The sequence below is a fragment of the Athene noctua genome, chromosome 2 (assembly GCF_965140245.1).
Source record: "Athene noctua chromosome 2, bAthNoc1.hap1.1, whole genome shotgun sequence".
In the NCBI taxonomy this organism is placed as follows: Eukaryota; Metazoa; Chordata; class Aves; order Strigiformes; family Strigidae; genus Athene; species Athene noctua.
In genome coordinates, this window is record NC_134038.1 from 113,116,375 (window position 1) to 113,139,466 (window position 23,092).

The following is a 23,092-nucleotide window of genomic DNA, read 5'->3' on the forward strand; positions in this document are numbered from 1 at the left end:
AGAGCAGGGAAATGTCTAAATGTAATTTGGGTTTGCTTCATCCTTGAGATGGTCAGCAACGTTCTCTTCCCATGAAAGGCATGAGGAATAGCAGGGTCTCAACAAGTGGGGTGTTTCACACTGGGTGATCTCAGAAGTGGCATCACTTCACAACTACACAAAGCCCTAGATGGTTAAGATCCTCATTAATATGATTTCTGTTATCTGCACACTTTTCTGCACACTCAGGTATGCTCTTCTCTGCTCTCCAAAATCTTTAGTCTCAAAAGCATTTAGCAAATCAGCCATCTACCAACCCACAATTAGAATTTAAACTTGACTAAAATGTCAAAGCTGCAAACTGTGAGAATGACATGAGCTGTATTTCTGTACCGTCTCAGCACGTACACCATTAAAAATATTTTCTAAGAATTAATTCAATTTACTGCTGCATGTCTATATTTAGCCGAGTGGCTGAGGCTATTTCTGCCATACTGCGACTCAGTAATGTCTAGCCCTTGTTTGTGTACAGTTTGAGTGCCATTCTTCATTTAAAAACATCATTTACACCTAAAAAAGCAATCATAATGCATACAGTGAAATATGAAGAAATGATTCTCCTGACCCTTCAGGCTATGATCTAATGGATGGGTTGGACGTAAACATTTATTTAAAAGGTAATTTGAAGTTTATGACATTATTTCCCATCACATGGGAATTGCTATCATACTGAGGCACTTACTCTGTTTTTTATTTCCCAACATTTATTATCAAACTTATGTGGTGGTCACATGCAGTATATAATGGAAAAGTAATATTGCTCTGTGACAAAAACTGCCATAACCGAGATAAATATTCTGTAAATAATGTCCAGTTAAATGAGTTCAAAGTACAGCACAATGATCATCTGTAGAGAGCTTTTTATTTGAGACATAATTGATAACCTTAAACAAACCATAAAGAATATTCTCAGAAAACCCCTGGACCTCTTTCAATGAGGTTTTAAAGTGCTCCTAATATCTGGTTGTCCTCACAGTGACAGGGAGAAGCATGCAGCAACAATTATTTCCTCGGGTACAAAATGGATTTTCAAATCCATACAGTCCACTTGTGAGTGAACCACAGTGTGGCATAAATGTAGTTTATCCACATTAAAAACAACCCACATGGATGGAAAGCCAGCATTACCACTATGTTTTGTTAGATGGGTCTCTGAACTTGAGCAGTGAGTAAGAAACTCTCCTCTCAAGCGTCAAGGAGGCATCAAGTCTGTCCAGAAATGAACCCCACAGATACCTGTTCAGGTCTGGTTTAGAAATGCAACCTGCTGAGCACCAAAAGTGTTAGGCCACCTCTTCTGGATGTCCCCAGCAAGGGGAGCAGCAGCATTTGCTGACACTTGGGTTTCGTGATGCATGGCAGCCATCGGCATCACAGGAGGGCAAGACAGCAAACGATAATTTGGAGACATTTTTATCTTCCATCAAGTTCAACTACTACAGTACATATCTGGAAAATCCATTAAGACCATACAGTTTACTAAAGTATTTGGTTTTGGAGAGAAATCTGTGTATACACCATGGTAAGGATTAAGAGTGTAGGCAAGCATGGAACTAAAACCAGCTGGAACAGAGGCTTGAATAGTCAATATTGAATATTTTCCCTTGTTTTATTTGCAAAAATGTAAGTTAAAAACTTCAGGGTGGCACGTTACAGGCAGAAGACCTGACTTGAGCATCCCAGTTAAGAGATGGCCAACACGTACCTCAGCTTTCCACTCATTACTTTTAAAGATGAGCCACTCCACCTCAAAGCTTCCTCCAGTGAGGATGTTGCTGTTTACTGAAATATACCTACTTAATGCAAATGCACTAGGCAATATCTTCAGGCAGTCCAAGTCCAGCCACTGACCATGGCATATGAATCGTTGACATCTAGCTGGTACTAGGCACATTATAAATAGTTTCAGTCCAGAGTAAATGAAAATAGCTTCATATCTAAAATACTCCTTTTCTTCTCCAGTCGCATTCACCTCAGATCTACTTAACGGGAGCCTGGGATCTGAATGAAATTCCAACTTTCCAGTTTATTTAGAAAAAATTTCATTACTACATATTAATGGAAGGAATCTATTTTTGTAACTGATCCCCAAATTTACATAGTTCCAAAAATAAAGTCCAGGAAATAGGCTTAACATTTCCGTGCTTTTAAAAATCTTTTGCTTAACAAATTCAAATGGAAATCATCTGAGCTAGCCCAGAAACAAGTGTGGCACAATTATTTTCAGAATTAACAAAATACAAGAGAGAATAAACCCCTCCATGGTATAATGATTAAGAAACTGCAGAGACATTAGACAAAGAAATTACTGTTTATTAAAAGTGATAGCTGAGTGTACACCAAGCCGTTTCAGCCTGACCTACCTAATATTCTATCAGAAACAAATCTGCTTAAGCAGGCATGATCACAATAGCACTGTGTTCATTTTACATGCAAACCAAAATTGCTTTGTAGAAATTTTAAATAAAAATGTTGACTTAATTCTAAAGGATTCAAGGCTGCACTTTATAACAAAATATATAATGAAAACTAAGAATATATGTAACCTTTCATCATGCTAGGTATGGAAGAATAAGATCTTTAAAAATGTTTTTCTTCCCAGCTTTAATATATGTAATTAAATAGTAGCCTCACTTTCCTTTAAACTAAGGAGGCATTATTCACAGGATGAGCTGAGGTCTGCATGTACAGCATGGATTTACCTGTTCTGCTGTGGATGCAATCATAACACAGTGAGATTTTAAAAATGAAAAAATAAGGTAAGCTCATTTTTTTAAACAAATGAATCTAGGACTACAAACATCATTATTCTCTAACTAAATTTGCTTAGTGTTACTACAGGGTGAAGCTAAAGTCATTTGGCTGCCTTTGTTTTGCTTTTGCATACTTAATATGCTTGCAGGTGTTATAAATTTAACTTTAACTTATTTACTGTGTTTGTAGCTTTGGGGATAATTACAGCTTTATTACCATTTATTTTTGAGTTATTGAAACATACTTTCAAGCTTTAGTTTCATTTTAACATACTTTTTGTCCAGGACTAAAAGAGCTGTTTACATATGTGGAATATTTGTACATATATTTTCTATCCTTGCTAGAAAAGGCAACTACAGAGATCAGCATGCTTTCAGAAAAGGAACAAAGGGAGATATTGGAAAAATCTTGAGAGTAGTATTTTGAAAGACACAGCATCAAATGTATCATTACATAGCCATACTTTGTACATTTCATATTTATCTAGACTTACATGTGATAGATCTTGAAAGAAAAAAAAATTTTAAAAAGTAAAATATATTTACTTGATTGTCAAAACAGCTTTAATCTGTCCAGTTCAGTTTACTATCTCCCCTCCTGTACTGCACTGCCTTCTATTTCTGGATTTAACTCCTGAGTCTCAGTGTAGGGGTTCTGCTTTGTTTGGTTTTTAAATGACCTAAAAGGTAGGGCTGCTGCTTCTCTTTGAGAGGATTGTAGTCAAACACAGACTCGAGCTCATCTTCCTAACAAAATCCCAATTTTGATTATGGTTTGCGAAACTAAAAATTTCAATTATTTTAACATTGTAAGTGTTTCTTGGTGATGACTCATGTAATTATGATTTCCCTTCCTTCATGTACATAAACAAACTAGAGGCCATGCAGGAGGGGAAAGGCAAAGAAAACATGGTCATCTTTATATGGAAAATAAATTTTTCTTTATTTGTACGTATTTGTTTTATCCCCTCTTTTAAATTCAAGCATTTGCACAATCTTATCTTACCAAATCAAGAAAACAAAAAGCCATCACAGTTTTCTACACATCTCTAGAAGTCTAGTAGATTTGAAATTTTTTGGCTTGCACAGAGCTGAAGACACTGACTATGCAATACAGCTTAAGGAAATATATTTACTTTAATTCTTTCAGTAACCTTTCATCAATGAGGTAGACATCTAAACAGCCCAGAAGCTCCTGAAGGAGGGAGAGGTCTTTTACATGGCTCGTGTCACCAAGGAAGACATGAGAGCACAGGTCTAATGATATTTCCCTGAAATAACGGTAGCGTGCTTTCCCTGCTCTCCATGTCAGCAAAGCAGAGACATCTTTGGGGATAATACTGCTTTCCAAAGGATCAGTGAAATTTGAATACCATGTTTAAGTTACTTTACTAGGGACTTTTTTTCCTATACAAAAATACAAGAGGGCACTCTAACTAGGACTGTGTAAGTAAGTACAACAGTTTATATCCTTGTTCTAGAAGACGGAAGAGTTTTATGAAATATATGCCCGACTTCACACGACTGCATTACACTGGACTTCACGGATAGAAGATATACAAAGAAAGTTCATGTTTCTTTAAACTGATTTGGACTGTTATGTTCCATGCATAATAACATCACGGTCATAATGACATCATAGTGGTTTCTCTCAAGATTTAAAAAGACTACCTGGATGCCTCCACAGAAACCAGGGGCTATTTCTAACGGGAAAGGTCTGCAAACCACAGACCTGAAGTCACCTGAGATCTACTGGTATAAAAGCACACAGGTTTTTCTCAGGGTGTCCCTGACAGTGTCTGAGCATTACCGGTCTTGCAATTCAGACAACTGTAATTCTGGAAGCAGCAGGATATGAGACTGACCTATCTGTCACCAAAAAAACCCCACTTTTTTTTTGGTGTTTTCAACCAATGCTGGTTTCTAAGTTGCATTTCCCACATTTCAGCTGTGGCTGCATGTGGTGTTTTACAAGTATATAGTAAGTATACAAGTATGCGTATACTGTGCAAGCTGTGGCTGCATGTGGTATTTACAAGTATATAGAAGCTGAGAGAGGAAAGATTTCTTAAGGACTAACTAGACAGAGAAAAATAATGTGTAAAACAAACTTCACCTTTTCCATATTTTGTTCATCTTAACTAACTCAAATACATGCTCATGAGGGCACAGCTGTTTCTTAATATGAATCTGCACAGTAAATTCACCGCTAGCACTGCAAGAGCCATACAACACAGTATGGGCTACAAATAAACTGTAGTAATGATTGAATTAACCTGAAAGGCCATGCAGAACCATGTGCAAATTCATCATGTATTTTGACTTTGTCTAACCCACCCAAAGCCTGACCAGCTTCCAGCAGATGCCAGCGCTCTAAAAGATAAGTGCCACAAATGTTTCCTTTTCGACTCCCAGCGTTTATAGTTGCCTGGGGCCCAAAGCAGGCAAAAAATGCAGTCCCAAGCCAGCTGTAGCTTCTCAGGAAAGCTATACATTAAGGCCATATAGTCCACTATTTTATTGCCCTGCAGGACTAAAAATGGGAAATAATTTCTGCCAGAAATAGGAATTCCCAGACGCCAGCAGGACTCAGCATGCACTTCCAGCCTGGAAAGAAACAACCATATAGCCACAAGTTTATGTCTAAAAATGTTATTTTACACCATTGCAAGGATTATTATTGCCTCTCCTTAAGTCTGTGTAACTGCATTCATGGTAACAGAGGTACTAAAACAAATCAGAGAAATACAAAAACAAGTCCTAAAAATTTCTAGAAACCTCAAATACTTTTTTTTTAGAAGGTGGCTATACACATAAGAAGTGATGCTGGGACAAGGAAGTGTTTATCAAGGATGGCCATCAGCGACAATTTTTTTTTCATAACATCATCTTTCACGAGAGCTGAAATTGCGAGTCCTTACCCTCTCCTGATTTGAAAACTAAAGTCACTGCTTTCCACCCATTCCCCACTGAAAATAAAAATGAAAGCACTGTTTACCTCTGCAAGGAAGAACAAATGCAAATTTCTGAACAAGGAAGCCGTGCAAAAGAAGGATCTATGAAGCACAACATTGCTCACAAGTCAGAGCAGGTTATTATGAGCCACATCTCTGGTAATACAGAGGAACTCTACTAAACTGTGGGAAAAAAAGGTATGTATGAGTTCCATTGTGTCTCTGAGAACAGACATTCTTTCTATCACACACCACAAAAGTCTTCAAGTATTAAAAATGTTGGTCAATATACCTACATGTTTGCTTTATTAGTGTTACAGGAGATACTGGAAAATCTATACTTAGTACTGATGGTCAGAGTTACACAGAGACTTCATATTTTTGAGAAAATGGCAAGAACAGCAAAAACACACATTTGTTTTGGGCTCTCCCTTGCCTCTTCGTACAACCGCAGTCTACACTGAATCATGGTCATGCCCTGGCACTGCCTGCCCAGAGGAGAGCTGCAGACCTCCACACCATCCCTACCCTGCCTCCTGGCACCACTTCCAATAAATACCCTGCAGCAGCAACTAGTTAATGTGTGTTCAAAGAAAAGAACTTCACTGGCCATTACTGCAGCTCCTGGGTTTCCCTTTGTCAACTCATGAAAAGCACAGAGGTCATCACTCCACCTTGGACCTCTTCACCAGGCACCAGTTTGTCTGCAAGAAGCACCACAGGAACACACAGGGAAACACATAAAAGGTAGGCATATTCCTAAAATGGTCACATCTTAATTTTGGATTATTTTAAGACCTGGGGCATGAAGTTACAGACATGTTCTAAAAAATCATCAACTATTTTATTACCCAGAAGATTTTTCTCATGTGTTTTTTGGTTTTTGACATTCCTGCTAACAACTGGTGCATCAACAACATTCTGCACAAATAGTGTTGCATGTTGCAGTATGCAGACAGCTTTTCCTCTATTAGACTTTTATGTATCTAATATAACTGAACAACTTTGCCCTTGTGCTAGGCAGAAGACAGAATAAGATTTCCACTCTTTCTTCAGTTCCTCATTTTATATACTTTTTTCTTTTCTACACTGCCACTCGTTATTTTAGAAGAAATAATCTGTCTTTTCAATCCCTTTTCATACAAGTTTTTCCACGCCCTTAATCATTCTTGTCACCTTTTCCTCACTCCCTCCATTTCTGCAGCGTTCCTTTGGCAATGGAGTGACCAGCACTCGCAGAAGCCTCAAGCATCGATTTATACTTAATTAACTTCTAAAGCCCTCAAACAAGCAAACAAAATTATTAGTCGACAGTGCCTGGAGAGCCATTGGGTTGACCCAGACCTTCAAAAAGAAGCTGAAATTTGGAACAGCTTGCTAGGCAACCCTTCTCTATGCTTCAACTTCACACCCGAGAGCTTTTCAGTGAGGTTAATTAGGAATTGCAGCTCTTTATTTCACTCTTGTGGGTGACAGTATATGGAATTTACATGCTCACATTCCCATTTTACTGTACATATTATTTCCCTAGAGTACAGAGGGAGATGCTGTATGACATAATTTCACTATATAACATGAATTTACATATGCAGATTGTTCTTGCTCCCAAAACTACATTCAGCTCCATCAGATTTCTCCTCCTATCTTACATGGACAGCCAACCACTGGCATGTTTCGCTGTGATCCACTGTAGCAAAATCTCTTCCAGCAAATCACACCATATCACTCCACACGAAGCATTTTTCTTTCCCAGGAAGCCAGGATGAAATCCAGTTGAGAAGTTGTAAAAAAGTAAAATCCAAGGGTTTTTTCCCCATGCTGTCAGAAAAACAGGAGCATACTGAATTTTTCCTTTTCACCTTCCCCTTGTTCTTCTATTAATAGTTAGTGGGAAAGATCAGTATTTCTCTGATGGGAATATTCTCTCCGATACATTTCTGAAGATTAGGGGGATGTTCAGACCAGCAGTACTAGAAAATGTGTAGGGTTGGTAGTTATAGTTCTACCGCAGTCCAGTTCAAACCATATACCTCTGCTGTTGTCAGACAGCACGACCAAGGAAAAGCCACCTCACCTGCATGAAATGCATATATCCCCAAGTTCGGTACCATCTGATGAGAGGGAAGGGAGTGATTTTAATCAGCTGAGGTAAGCATGTAAACCCAGTATCAAAAGTGAGTTTTATCACAATCATGATGAGCTGTTCCCACTTTGGAGGGCAAGATCAGCCACTTCTGAGATCTCTGAAATGCTGCCAGAACATGGTTCTGCAAAGCAGCAGCAGCCTAACATAGAAGGAAAAAGCAGGAATCACCAAGAAGCCTGCAACCATGTTAGCTAGACAGGAAAACAAAAAAAGTAAGAACTGCGCCAAAAAATGAATAGGATTTTATCAGTCTGAAATATTAAAAATTTAACAAACTATTTCCCTGATCAAAATCTGTCCTTGGTTCAGAATGCAGTCATCCCAAGCAACCATCAATAAAACATCACTCATTTGGCTTTGGCAAAAAGTCTAGAAACCGGTCAGCACAGCTTAGAGAAAACCTCATGCATTTTCTCCTCTGGATAAGCCACCTACACTAAATTTCATTTTCTCCAATTCAAAAACTATTCTTTCCCACCCTCCTCCAAATTAATTTTGGTTCTTTGAAGGATTTAACTTCTAGAAATGTCCTTTTACAGTCTCCCTTCTTCAGTTTTGGTTTGTTCGTTTGGTAAGAATGCAAGAGACAAAAACTGGATCTGTGTGCTGAAAGCTGAGAACCTGAACTGGAATACGAAGAGCTGCAGGGGTGTCCCAGCTGACTTATACTGCAGTGACAGACACTGGTACCATGAGAGCTTAGAACCTGTAATAGCAAATATCACAGTACAAAGAAAGCAGGTGAGTTGTCTCAGTCCTTTACCATACCTTGCTGGTGTGCATTAAATCACTCAAATTGTCTTCTACAGTTATTTAAACAGATAGAAAGCATTTATTATCTCTTTTGTGCATGTAAGCATATGAAAAGGAAAATACCCTGGACAGGAGGTCCGCAGGCCTGGAGCAGCAGCTTTGTCCCTGTTGAGAGGAATGAAATGAGGCCTCTTGTCCAGTCAACACAAAACACATCCTCAGCATCCAACTCTATGTAGCTCTGCACACAGGCCATCCGTGGGTCCCCCGGCCCTCATGTGTCATGCATGCTCCCAAGGCTGTTCGAGACAGCACCTCTCACTTGTGCCTTTGGGAAGATTGAAGCAATTGAGCAGCATGACCCCAGGAGAGCTCCAGTCTGCTTTACCCAAACTTCTTCTCAATTTATACTACAATAAAACAAGCGAAAACATCACAGTCCACTCAGAATATTCAACTTTGTGACATCCCTGCAAGAGCTGGTATTTGAAACCTACTTTTCTTTACCTGTCCCAGAAAACAACTGAGTCTGTATGGGTTTACCAGGGTAAAACCTTGGGTGGCTGCGGTCAGACTCAAATCCTTCACTAAGGCTAAGCACAAGCACAGTGCAGGAAGGACAAAGACCTCTGAAGCTGAGATCTCACTGGTTTTGGGCAGGACATGGACGTGCTCTGCCAGCTCACTGCAAAGCACAGCACATCTTCTCGGCCTGCACGGAGAAGGCGAAAGGAAGCAATGCTGCCCCCCCAACTCCTCTCCCCCCTCACTGCCCACTGTGTGAGACTGGTGTGCAGGACCAGTACCCAGAAGAAAGCAGTAGGGAGAATGCTTTTTATGTACCTTACAGACTTCAGAGAATAAACTGAAACCTGTTCCTGTTCGCAGGCATCATGGTCCTACAAGAACTGACAAATATCGTCTACAAGAGTTCTTTATGTACACACAATTAACTTCTACTCTCTTCTAGGGAACATGACCCTGGTACAAGATTCTTCCCAGCTAAAAACTTTAAAAAATGTATTTTTTTCTTCTAGTGCAGCACTCTGAAGGAATATGAAAGGCTCAGCAAGCCAGATAGCAGTGTTAGCTGCTGAGCGCTCAGAGAATATACAATAGAAGAATGTGTCAAATCTGAAACATGATAACAGAGCTGCTCCAAAAGAAAAAGGAAAATCCTAAAACAGAAAAAAGGGCAGAAGTGTGTGGGAAAGACAGGCCTGATTATCCTCTACATTACATCAGAAAAAAAATGCCACTGAAGACAGTATAGTTATTCCAGAAAGAAATCAGGACACTTGAGATGATGTACTGCCTGGGACTGCAGATCAAATACTCTCCAGCCCATTAGGCAAGGCTGTGGTTATCTTTGGCTTCTTTATAACATACAGGCACTGGGACATAATCAATTTACCAGAGGGAGACAATCCATTGTACTTATCCAGAACCAGCCCACGCTCAGCTGGCAAACAGCCCGAAGCACGGCAGGGACGGGTGGAAGGGGCTCTGAAGCAGAAGCAGGATGCGCAGGAGCCAGATGCTTGGGAGCAGGATGCTCGGGAGTGGGAGCCCAGACCTTGGTGGTCCAGGATGGGGAGTTAGGGCAGATAAACCAACAGTAATTCTCACCCTCTATAGCTGGGTGGCCACAGCCAAATTATTAAGAAAACTGCCTGGTGAATGAATATATGTCTTTTTCTTGGTCGTGCTAACTGTGCTGAGAAACTGGGAGAAAGTTGGGTGGCTTGGCCTGAAATGGTGCCAGAGCCATTTGAACAATTTACCGGTTTAATATACCAGGCGAGATGCAGCCTGCAAGTCCAGAGCACCTCCAGCACATTTTCTAAGAAATGCCTGTTTGGGTAGGGACTCTGGATTTACCAGTAATTAAAAATGAGTCACTAACTGAATTTCCCCTCCTACTGTTTTTTTCTTAGCATTTTCTTACACCCTAAATACACAGAAATTATCCTTCAAGATGCTTGAAGCATGTTTGTCCTTGTTCCACAAAACACCAAGCTCAAACACCGTATTCTTTAGACAGGGAACAACAAAGTCACATAAGAGGAAAGGGTCAACATCACCTTCTCTCTGTTACTCTGCACTAGTCCTATGCAGATAAACTGCCAACTAATGGAAAAACATGGTTTATATTACTCAAACCTAAACCCACATGCCACCTTCTCATCCAAACACTCCAGGAGTTGAATGTATACTCCTTTTTCTTCCATACCTGCAAAAATCCTGTCTCTCCACTGCTTGCTCTAACATAAAGAGTGTTTTACTCAAAGTGTTGCTGCACGGCCACTGCTGCTGCAGCCCAGAACCTGGGCTGCAAAGGTAAAACCCTCTCTGGTCAGGGCAAGTCCATTTTTCCAATACTGAGTAATTTACAAAAGTTATTTTCTTAAATAGGAAAAGCTTGGGTGAGAGCCATTCATAACAAGCCCAACATGCCTCTCTTGCGCAGCCAGCGTGGTTCCCCCAGGGCCGTCCCGCTGCGGGGACCGTGCGTGCTGGAGCAGTGGGCAGAGCAGGGGAAGGGGCGATGGGAGATCACTGCTCCTCGCAGACAGACGCAGCAAGCTCAAATACAGATTTCCTGAAGTGCCCTCTGAAATCTGTGCCATTGAGCTTTGGCACTTATGGGCATTTCTCATTAAGCAGTATTTTGAAATTGATTTTAAATGCTAGGGGTTTGCTATTTATACCCCCAATTTATCAAACAGGCATGTTTGATACATTTCTGCTGATTTATAAATTCATACAGTATTTTGAAATGCTATTTTGAACATTACTACCATTTAACTCAATTTTATGGCTACCACAGGAAGCAAGGTTAGGGAATTACATAGTCCACTGCACCACAGGAATTGTGGATTGTTCTGAACACTAATCAGATAAAAAACAGATTAAAAGTTAAATCCATATTGGTACACCTCCTGTTTTGCCTCATTCTGCTTTGGACATCTACTGTCTGACTTCAACAAAGTGTTTAAACATAAGGTAAACTCTTTTCTAATCACCTTAAAACAGTTCCCCCTTTTTTATCCTCTCCTATTACTGCTATGTGTGACTATTGTATAGAATATATATTTTGTATATTGTGAAAACTGTCTCACCCTAAAGTACAGTGGTTATGTAACATTACATACAACATACTTGCAGGTTCCGAGAATTTATTTAAAAACAAAATTCTAATTAAAGATAGAGAAAAATGTTCACATAATACACAATAGGCAGCCTTAAATGGACAAGAACTCTTCTAATACGTATGCCTCCCCATGTATGTTTTACTACAATTACAGTTTGTCCTGTTGTTTTACATAGTCACATGAGATGATATATTTTTTTTTCCCTTTTAATAAGGACACAGGAAAAGAAAAAATTAAAAATGCATTATGTCCTTTGTTTTCCCAGAAGAAAACACAAGCAAGCCCTTTGTAGCATTCAGCCTTAAGGCAAGATTTTCAACTATCCAAAATCCTTACTAAACGTATTCCTTACTGAAATGTTTACTAAATACTCATGTACTGAATACACTTTGTCCTCCGTGGTACCTTTTTTGCTTAAGTGTAGTGAGGGTCCTTGAAAATGAAGCTTTACATAGATAGGAAGTAATACTTTATGGTACTGATTATCCCCCGTTTACCAGTTTTCTTTGGTCCCAACCCTCACGTTAATTGGAATATTACTGAGAACTTGACAAATAAGAGCAACTTTTTTTTTTCTTTTTTCTTTCCATTTAACTTAGTTCGCAAAATACCATTTTCTAATGAGTTTATATACAGTAGTATTATAACATTAAGATGTAATACTGTAATAACAAGTTTGCTTATGAAAGTCAGTCTAGAGTGTAAAATATGAAGCCATATTGGAGGTAACGAATTATCTGTATTTAAACACACAAACTAGGCATGATGGTTAAGTAGAGAATATGTTTCCAGTGGATTCTTTCAATCAGAGCCTTTTAAAATATTTGCAGCAAAATATTTAATGTAATTGTCATAAATAGTGTTCTTAACATCTCTAATAAAAAATACCAGCAGGATCAAATCTATTAAAGCACAGAGAAGTTCTCAGTGGCTTTGAATTCAGAAGAATCACGTAATTAATAAGACTGCATTTGACAAAGGAATATATAATTTATATATAATATAATACATGTAATAATGTAGAATTTACATACAATTTACAATTATATGCCTGCCGAATCAAGTTATTTGAACAAATTTTTAAAACAGTTGATGATGTAATCCGGCTGCACTGACAGTGCACAGCTCATGTAACCTTGAATATTTCAGGCAGCTTAAGAAGGAACTTCACTGTAAATTGTTTGGTCTTTGCCCCTTTACTTTTTAAAGGAAGTTCTTTTGGCTGAGATGAGGGAAAATTAAAAAGAACATTATTGACATAAAATATTAAAAGGGAGGCTTTCTGAATGCAGTTTCAGTGCATTTTAACTTTTGCCTTTAAATTCCATTATGGGCAACGTTTTGCAGAGCATTATCAGTGATGCAGAAGACCATGCTCATAGGAAAGTTCTGCAGCACAAAGTATAAAATATGCTGATGGTTTAACATCTTGCACAACCCAGCATTCCCTGCACAGGGGTCAAAAGCCAGGGTTCAGCTGGACTCACAAATACATCACCCTGAATCAAACAGAGCATCCCTAAATAGTAGCAGTCACTAACATACACTCATTACATTAATAAATTGCTCGCTAATGGGAGTAGTGACAAGTAAGATGTGCACTTAGTGGCCCTGTTTGCAGCCTGCCCCTGATGTCTGAAAGCCCGTTTTTCTCTGGGTTATGTTCTAAAGACTTCAAAGTGCATGAAGAAAATCTGCTCAGTGTTGTGAAATAAATCAAAGAGTGTCTGCTGAAAATTCCTAAAACGCTTCTGCCCTAATCTCCTGGACCAGAGAGTGGGCTTGCAGAATGCTAAACTTGCTTTTCAAAGAAGATCAAAGCAACACGAGCAACAATTAAAAACACGGGTGCAGGTGCGCGCATGCGCAGGGGCACCACGGAAGCAGTAAGAACCTCTTTTTAGTCATCCCTGAAAGCTAACGCTGACTTATCTAATCATTACATATGTGATTTGAAAGGACAGGAGACGTGTTTAAAAGGTGCACAAAAACTGTCCACCTTTATGTATAAAATGTGTTTTATGCACATGCAACATTTTATGAGATACGCTATTTCCATTAATTTTGAAGAGCTCCTTAGCTGATGTCTAATTAAACTAGCCTATAATTTTGTTGTTTAGTTATTCAAAGATAAATAAAGTTGCAATTGTGTATCTATCCTTCCTACTGTTACTTAGTCTTTCAATAAGGTTTAGTCTCCCAGACCTTACTTTAACACTTTGAAGGCCAGCTGCTTGCCATACCAGCCCCCTGAAGAACCAAATACACCTTCAGGAGGTATCAGGCCATTTGGCAGCTTACCAGGGGCATCGCAGACATTTTATTTGCCTGCTTCAACTTTTAAATGGTATTGGTTGTCCTGCCTAAGACTGGTCACTTCTACATGCATTTACACAAGAAGTACTTGTGTTAGCAGCTAAGTGTGCTCACACAAGAACTGCTCCTGCTAGGAGGTGAGTGCCCGAGGGAGAGTGACGTTGCATGTCAAGTGTTATGCCACCATAACGCTTATGTCCCCACCATTGTGGGGACCAGACTTAGCAGCCTGCCTGCTGTTTCCTTGAGAATATGGCTTGTCTGTTTTCTCCATCTCAAAATGAGAAGGGGGGGAAAAAAAAAGCAACTGTGGGAAAAAACTCTTCAAAGTTCACAGGATGAGTAAGGAAGGAGTAAAAGCCCAAATGAATGCTCCTGGCTGAACTGGGTTAGGATGAAAAATCCTTCTGCTAAATGTTGAAAATTTAGGTCAGTCTTGTTTATGTGAAGATATAAACCACTGACATTTTGAGAAGCATGTGAATCAAAGTGGTATTTCAGTGCTCTCTCTGATTCGCACTGGGTGACCAGGCCCTTTTATACCAACCAATTTCTCCCCCTTCAAATAAAAAAAAAAAAAAAGAATTGTCACTTAAACTGTAAACAGCAACATATTGGGAGTATCGTGCTTTAAAGTCTAGTGGCAGCAGCTGCTGAAATATTTCATATTTTTAAAATACACTGAGTTAACTGAGCAGATACTTGGGAAACATTTAACAGAAGAGAACAAAGCAGGTACAATTTTGAAAGCTATCTGCTTTTTTCTTCCCCCGTATTAATACAGGCTACATTATTTCCCTGTGAGAATCAGAGAAGATGAGGAAAAAGATAATTGATGCTTTTCTGAAACCTAATTCATGTTATCCAAAACATGCATCACACCAGATATCCATTACATTTAACACAGTGCAACATTAAGGCGATTTTGATGATGCGAATAGGGCTCAATCCTATTTCTCTTCAAATCCATGTGAATAGTTTATTATATACAGAACCAGGCTCAGTGATTCATTCTGATAAAACGCTACTTAGCATCATCAAAACTGCCCGAATATTTTGTCTGTCTATACTGGGGCCTCCTACTGCTGCCATTGAAACAAATGGCAAAATTCCCATTTACTTCCATGGGAGGAGAGCCAAGCCCTTAGAAACCTTTGTATTTAAGGAAAAACATTTTTCCTCCCACTCCTGACTACAGTTCCCCTGAAAAACCAATGGAAATGTTTAAGAAGTCAGATGGTTAGGACTGGGCCCAAAGGTCAGAAACAAAGAATATTAATACAGTCTTGCTATTGAAAAAGTGAGCAGCATCCCCGAAGCGTTGTTGTTGTTTTTAAACAGAAAATGTCACTCTCAGATCTAACTAGGAAGATTTTAAAATATATATAAATCTGGCAAGAAGAAATGAAGCACACATTTCATTTAGTGTCTGGATTACAGATTCTTATTAAACAAACCAGAGCTCATTATAAAATCAATATCAACTTAACCACTATACTCCCAGGAGAAATGGCAAAAAAGGTCACTCCAAGAAATTCAAACAATTTTCCTGCTGGAAGGGCACGATTTTAATTACAGATACTATTAATTAGAGCTGTCAGTAGGAAGATTGTCCTGTTAATTATCACAAATTCAGTTTCAAGTGTGATTTTGGAACCTGGAGGGCTTTTTTTTAAAATTAAGAATTCTTGTATTCATGTTTCACGGAAGAAAAAGACTACCTATCGCTTCTGTGATTTAAATAAGGCAACAGCGAGTTCCCTATTAAAACCAAACAAAAATATTTACGGCCACAGTCTATTTGGCCAACAAAAGTGATTTGACAAACTGCTGGTTTGTTCACATTTTATCCTGGAGGACACTCCTTTTTTTCCACTGAAAATGCTCTTGCTCTCACTCTCTCTTGCTTTGGAAGCCATTGAATTTAAAAATGTAAAGTAATTTAAAGATTTTTTTTTAAGTAAACATTCCGTATAAGCTGAAAACCAAAACCATTCCTGAAGATACTAATTGGTACAGAAACATTCGTATTTATCTTTCTGTACTAGAATCTCCCTGGACCCAGCCTGTGGAGACATACTTAATATATTACATCTTTAACATGTAAGAGGTACAGGCAGACCCAAACTTTGGGAGGAAGTATGAGTTTATTCCCGTATGACTCCCAGCTGCCAATTTGAATCTATCTCTGCTCCAGAATACAGAAGGGCCATAATGTCTGATCCTAAGCAGAACAAGGAGGTGAAATGAAACTTGACCAAAGAGTGCCATTAGCGAGACACTACGAGTGCACAGCAGACACAGATTGTACAGCAACAATATTTACACATTTCTGAATTCTTTTTCCTGGTCACGTTCCAAATATTTTGGGATAACAGAGGAAGGTTGTGTAGTATATGACCATAACACATGAATTACCACACCAATAACACACCGAGAAATAAGTGCCACGATCTAAAACAAACTTCAGGGAGACGCAGAGTGTCTCTCCACCCAATACTCTTGAAACTGAAAGAGAAAGCCTGAGGTTTCTGATTTATTTCAGGAAACCTGAGTGCAGTCCTCCTGTATTACTGGGTACACATCTGCTACCATTGTTTTCCCAGAACCAGTCCTGGTTTACCTCCCCATCTATCAGCATTAGATTTCATTTTATCTGAATAATGGCAGAAGGTGGCAACAGATCAGGTCAAAGGCTCTTTTCGTATCAGACCCCGAAGAAGTCGATTACTCAAAAAGAGAGACATCTTCAGATAACCGTGCAATCCATTCCTCATAAATGGTAAAGATTTTTCGTTATTAATAGTGGCAGGGGTGACAGATTATGGATATTAATGTTATTTTTCAGAGAATTTCAATGGCAAGGGCTGCTTTTTTTTTTTTTTTTTTTTAATGTTTCTAATTAAGCACGAATTTACAGCCACTCCCAGAATAGCCAAGATTAATACCCAGCAGTAAAAGCTGCTACAGTGAATCGGCGGGAACATGAATGGAGCGGGGAGGGTGTGTGTGGGGGGAAGGGCAGCGTTGGAAACAAACCCACCCCCTCGGCTCCCAATAGGAGAAGGGTCCCCCCGGGCTCTGCCGGGCACCCCGGGGAGGCAGGGCCGGAGGAGGAAAGGTTGGTGCTTACCTGATAAGCAGCGGGGGCGTCGGAGCCGGCGTCGGCCCCCAGGGCCGAGAGCTTCTCCTTCAGGCGGCGGCGGGCGCGGTGGCGGAGGCAGTAGGCGACCCCCGACGCCGCCAGGACCCCGGCGATGCAGGCGAGGGAGAGGAGGGTGAGAAGGAGGAATTTGGCGGACTCTGCCTCTTCCCCGCGCTGCGCGAGCGGCGGGACGTTGCTTTTCTGCAGGGGAGGAGAGAGAGGCAGCGCCTGAGTTGCGTGGTCGCTGAGCAGCGCGGAGGAAGGGGAGCCCGTCGGGGGAAGCCACCCGGCAGCACTAACTTTCAGCCGAGGATGGAGGCAAACGGGCGGGCAGGGACAGCACTGCCGGCTATGTCCCCCTCCATCCCCTCCTCTCCCGGCGGTTTGCGTTTAACTACCGGGAGGCGGAGGCGGGCGCGCTCGCTGCGCGCAAACACCGCGGCGCGCCCCGCAGCTCCGCGCACTCCCCGCCGCCCCGCAGGACCGCGGCCAGGGCCGGGGGCTGCGACGGGGGCAGCCAGAGAAAATCGCATTTTGTTTTTTTTTTCTTGGAGTGAAAAATAAAACACGGAACGACTGAGAGAGGGGGGGGGGAAAAGAAAAAGTAGGTGGCGGTCCTTCCTTTTGTCTGTTGTAGAAGGAAAAGGATAAAAAAAAAGCGCGATAGTTCCAAACTCCTCCAGATTACTATTATTTTTGCAGCAATAGGAGAGAATCCTTCTAGTGCATTTCACTTGTCTCCATGTGCTAAAAAGTTGTACAATAATTTCCCCTCATTAGCTTCATTATAAGCTATATTAGCAACAATTAAAAACGCAACATGAAAATGAAAAGACCAGGCGCGCAAATTGCAGCAAGACTCATTTGGCCTGCATTCCCCCTTTCACAATTACCAGGGAAATGAATTGAAAAGCACGCCCCTGCCTCAGTCCTGGTTGCTACAAGATGAGAACAATTAGCAAACTCCTTTCCACCACCTAATTTCGCGTGGTAACAAAATGGATTTTTCCCCATGAATGCCTAGCCGGCCTATTCATTATCTCTCCTCTATTAGTAATTTTCTGCTCCGTATTCAGCTAGCCAGCTCTTAATTTCCTCCTGTCTTGCAGTGTACACAGTGGCTCTTATGTCAGGCCCGGTCCATTTTTATCTTGTAATCATAAAGGCCACCAAAGCAATTATCGCTGGTCTTGACTGTAAAAGCTTGTCATTAATTAGCCTCCTCGCCTTCAGTGCTGCGGATTAGCCGGGGCTGAGGCCGAGTTAATGGAAATGCAGGTTCAGTAAAACTCCCGGATTTTCTTGCCTGGATGCGCCGAGCGGAGGAGGAGGAGGAGGAGGAGGAGGAGGGGGGGGGGGGAGGAGGAGGAGGAGGAGGAGGAGGAGGAGGAGGATTGCCTTGCCGGGTTTGTAAACCCCGGGCGGCGGGGGGCGGGCGCAGGGCTCGCCCAGGCCAGGCATGTGCCACCGCCTCCGCGCCCGCGCTGCCACCGCCGCTCCCGCCAGACCCGTCGCCTCCCCCCTCCCCTCCCCTAAACCGCAGCCGGCCCCTCCTCCAATTCCCAACAGCCACCAGGAGGACGGGGCTGCCTGTCCCCTGCCCGCCCCGGCCCCGGGGGCCTGCGGGGCCGCCTCCCCGCGCCCCCCCTTCCCCCCCCCTCCGCCCGCAAGCCGGGCACCTGCCCCGGCCGCCCCGGGGGGAGCGCGGCCGCGGCCCGCATCGCTGCCCGCCCTGCGCCCCGGGCAGGGGCCGGGGGGATCTGCGAAGGAGACCCGGGAGGGGCAGCACCGACGGCAGCCGCCGCCTGCTCGCAGCTCCCGCCGCCTCGGCCCTGGGGGCCCGGGGGAGGGTAAGGGGCTGCCGCGCTCTGCCATTAGCATCTCCGTGAAAGGCCGCCGTCCCCTCGGGGCCAGAGGTCGCAATCTGCATCTAAATAGGCAGCTCCCGCGAAAGTGCCGGCGCCCCCTTCCCGAGCGCAACGCCCCGGGACGTTAATCCGCCTCTCCGCGGTGTCAGGCCTCCCATCAGCGAGGCCGGGACGAGCCGCGCCCCGCCCCCCCGGGCCGGGACCCCCCGCGGACCGGCCCCGCTCCCCGGGCGGCTCGGGCCGCCGCCCCGCCGTCCCCGGAGCCCGGGTGGGCGCAGGGGCAGCGCCGCCGCCGGGGAGGCAGGGGCTGGCGGGCGGTTTCGGGCGCTGCTCCTGAATCCCTTGATGCTCGGCTTTCGCCGCGGCGGTTTTAAACGCTTTTCTTTCTCCGGTTGCCGCGGGAAAGGGCCGCGCAAGCACCCAGCGAAAGGGCTACGCGGGAGAAACAATGAGGACTATGGGAGCAAAGTGCTGTCAAATGCCTCGAGTAAAGGCGGGGGAGAGAAAGAGCGCGCTGGCCTTTCTCCCCGTGTAGTTACAGGGATTTTAGGGGTCGCTTCCAACTTCGCCAGGCAGTTTTCCCCGCGGAGCCGGAGCTGCCCTTAAGAGAAGAAGCGCTCGCCGAGACACCCCTCAGTCCCCGGCCCGCGGCTGTATCCGAGGACGCGACACCCCGGGAAGAGTTAGAAACCTTCCGTGGGGTGTTTAGCATTGCTTACTGTTCGGTAAGCATCCTCCGTGGGGAGCCGGTGCAGCCGTGTCCCTAGTGATGGGCTTCAGGCGGGACTGGGCTTGCAGAAGCCCTACACACGTCTGGGGGGAACGGGACCAGCCCTGCCCCGACCCTCCGCGCCCGCAGAAGGGGTGGTGGCCCCGCAGCGGGAGGGAAGGGGCCAAGGGGCCCGGCCGCTGCTCGCCGCTCTCCGCCCAGCCGTGCCCGCCCCGTCGGGGAGGATGATAAGGGAAGGGAGAGGGGCTCCGCCGCGGGGCCGCCGGCCCTTCACCCCGCTCCTCCACCCCCCCTCTTCACGGGGAGCGCCTCCGCAGCCGCTCCCGTCGGGGTCCGGCGGGCTCCCCTCTCCCCTCCCTGCCTCCGAGGGGGGGTTGGTGCGTAGGGCCACCTCGGCCAGCCGCCCCCGGGCATCGGCGACTGCTGCCAGCTGCGCCTCCCCGCAGAAAGCGCCGAGGAAAGCCGACGGCGAAGTCCCGCTGCCCGGCCCCGGCTCCAGGTCCCGCACCGGCGGTGCTCCCGGGCCCCGGGCTGGGCACACCCGGCGCCGCAGAGGGCAGCGGCCCCCGGCCCCCCCCGGGCGTGTCCCCTCAGGGGACCTTCAGGAAACAGCCCCCACTGCCCCCAACTCAGCTGGAGAAACCCACTGCCCTTTCATCCTGCTTGATGTCTGACCAAACATCGTATTATGAAAAGGGTAAAAATTAATCCGACGAGTTAGTTACCAGCTCGCTCCCTCTTCCCCCCACCTCCTCCAGCCAGGAGCACAGACTTCCCCACGTCGCTTAAATCCCTGATTCTTCCCTGCTATAAGGCCCCGGCCTGAAACGAAGCCCAGGGTTAATTAGAGGCGTCCTGTCAGACTTGACTTGAAATTGAAAGAAAAATGTTTAAATATTTATGAATTTGACATTTACAGGCGGATGTCTTTTAAAGCAGAACACCTCTGCCTGTGCTGGTTGGGGCTGCCATGGTGCGTGTGCCTGGGGTGGACGGGGAACAATAGCTGTTGCATAACAAGAAAAACAAATCACCTCCCCCCCCCAAGGATTAACAAATAAATAGACCCCATAAATTACACATAATTAATTATTAAACTCAGCTACATGTAACTATGCATTTTTTAAACTTTATGTAACTGAATATATTGACATTCCTCTGAATGATTTTCTCCTTGGAAAACTGCGTAGTATCACAGAGTCCCAGTGAAGGCAAAACAACTTATTTCTAAATGGACAGTTTAGGAAATGACTCCAAATACAGAGGCTTTCGAGATGTTCTTGAGTCTTTACTAGATTTGAAACGGCCCGTCCTGAGCTTAAATGGAGAAGGCAAAGATTTACCCTGTCTCAGAACGACATCACACCTACTACCACTTACACTCAGCAGTGTTTGCTTGAAGTACACCGCTTCTGTGAGGGTTTATGGTTCGTTGTTTTTTCTTAAGAGGGAAGAAAAAAATGCTTAGGATCTGATCTCATGTAGGCTTTCCCGGTCCCCTGACAGAACGCATTTTATATACACCCAAAAGTGAGTCAGTAACTAGAGCAGCCATAGCGCTGGAGTCACAAATCACTGTTCTAATCAAAGAGCAGCGTCCCGTTCCGCGGTGTCATCCCATGATGCAGCAGAACAGCCGACATTTCAAACGAATTCCAGGCAAATGTCAGTAAATATTTAATGTACGCTTTCATGTAAATAAGTTCTCACACCTATGCTGGAAGTGTGGGAGAAAGTCTTTGTAAGAGCAAAGAGGAGCTCCCCATGCAGAGATGGGAAAGCTCATCTTCCAGATGCCTCAGCAGAATTACACTTCATTATTTTCTTTAGGACACGGGGCCTGATTCTGGTCCTCGCTGAAGCCAAACTCTAGCTGAAGTTGATGTTTTGTTTTGCTTCATAAATTAAAAAAGATATTCCCGAGTTAAAACCCAGTTTGCCAGTTACTGCACCTGACCTCTCTTCCAGTTTGCAAAGGAAAAATCACTCCAATTCATTTTAAACCAACTTGACATTGTAATTTTTTGCAATTCTTTCATGCCTTGATTTTTACATTTATACTACACAGAATTGTCTCTAAGCAATGCTAAAAAAATGCAGATTTCTTAGTAAACATGGGCAGAAAGAGGAACTTCAGAATAAGAATTGTTTCAAAATATTAGAACGTTAAAAAACTCAAGAGGTGCTATTTTTAATTTGGAATTCACTATAGAATCTAATAAATGAGGGAAGTGAGGCGGAAATAATCACGTATTAATTCTGTGCATTACAAAATCTTTTCAGAAGCTATTATCAGAGCAAGAGGCATTGTGGTTTGGATTCAGGGTGGGAGAAATCCTTTGTGCAACTGAAAGCTATTGTTCCTCTGTGCAGATGAAATTGTACTTGCAAATCTGCCATTCAAGGAGGGGAAAAAAAGTGCCTAGGCAGAAGAAAAGAATTCTACAAGAAAATCATTATTCTTAAAAATAAACTTCACTAAAAGAAGTTATAGTTCATTGGGGAATTTTTTTAAGAGGATCCTTTGCTAATAGTTGCAACCACTGGCATTAAAACAAGACATAAAGGATATGTGTATTATTTCCTTAACAGAAAACATGAAGAGAGAGGTGTGTGGGTGTGTAAGGAGATATATATATATATATATATATATGTATTCATATATACATACACACACATCTGTATATGTCTGCTCGCTTAGATAAATCAAACCTTCAATTCACTTCTAGTCATTTCCCTCTTTAAGGTTTTTTGAGACACAGGTTGAGATACACTGCGCTGGTTAAGTTTTGATAGGTTACTAGAAAACCAGAGAAACACTTTACATCAGGAGGAGTCTGGCTACCCTAATCTGTGCCCGGGTAGCCTACAAATTGGATTTTTTGTTTCCTTTAGTAAAATAAGAAAGCAATCAGAAGGGAGAGCAGCATCTCCCTGGGTTTTGATTCCTCCTTTTCTTCCCCTACTTTGCGCTCCCAGTCAGTTTGGGCTGGGGCAGCAGGGCCTGGGGATGTTCACCTTCAGACCGTATCATGTTCCTTGCGTTCAGCCCGAGCTGCATGGTCCAGGCTACTTGTTGGTGTTCTAAGGTACTATCTTCAGAGTTAATAGGAAATTTCTGGGGCTGCTATCCTCTGCCGCCCTCTTCCCCCCTCCACCCCGGAAAGCTTGCCTGATGCCAGGATCACTTTCAGCAGCTGTCAGTTCATCACCTGAAATGAGGTCAATTTAAC

The 23,092-nt window shown here is 43.2% G+C and overlaps 1 protein-coding gene across 2 annotated transcripts in view; it reads right to left on the bottom strand.

Moving 5' to 3' along the window:
- PTPRN2 (protein tyrosine phosphatase receptor type N2) overlaps window positions 1–23,092 on the bottom strand; it is a 685,048-nt gene that overhangs the window by 91,033 nt on the left and 570,923 nt on the right. For both annotated transcript variants that reach the window (XM_074899931.1, XM_074899932.1), the window contains one exon: window positions 17,250–17,462. In XM_074899931.1, coding sequence (XP_074756032.1) covers window positions 17,250–17,462 — 213 coding nt within the window. The remainder of the gene's footprint in view (window positions 1–17,249; window positions 17,463–23,092) is intronic.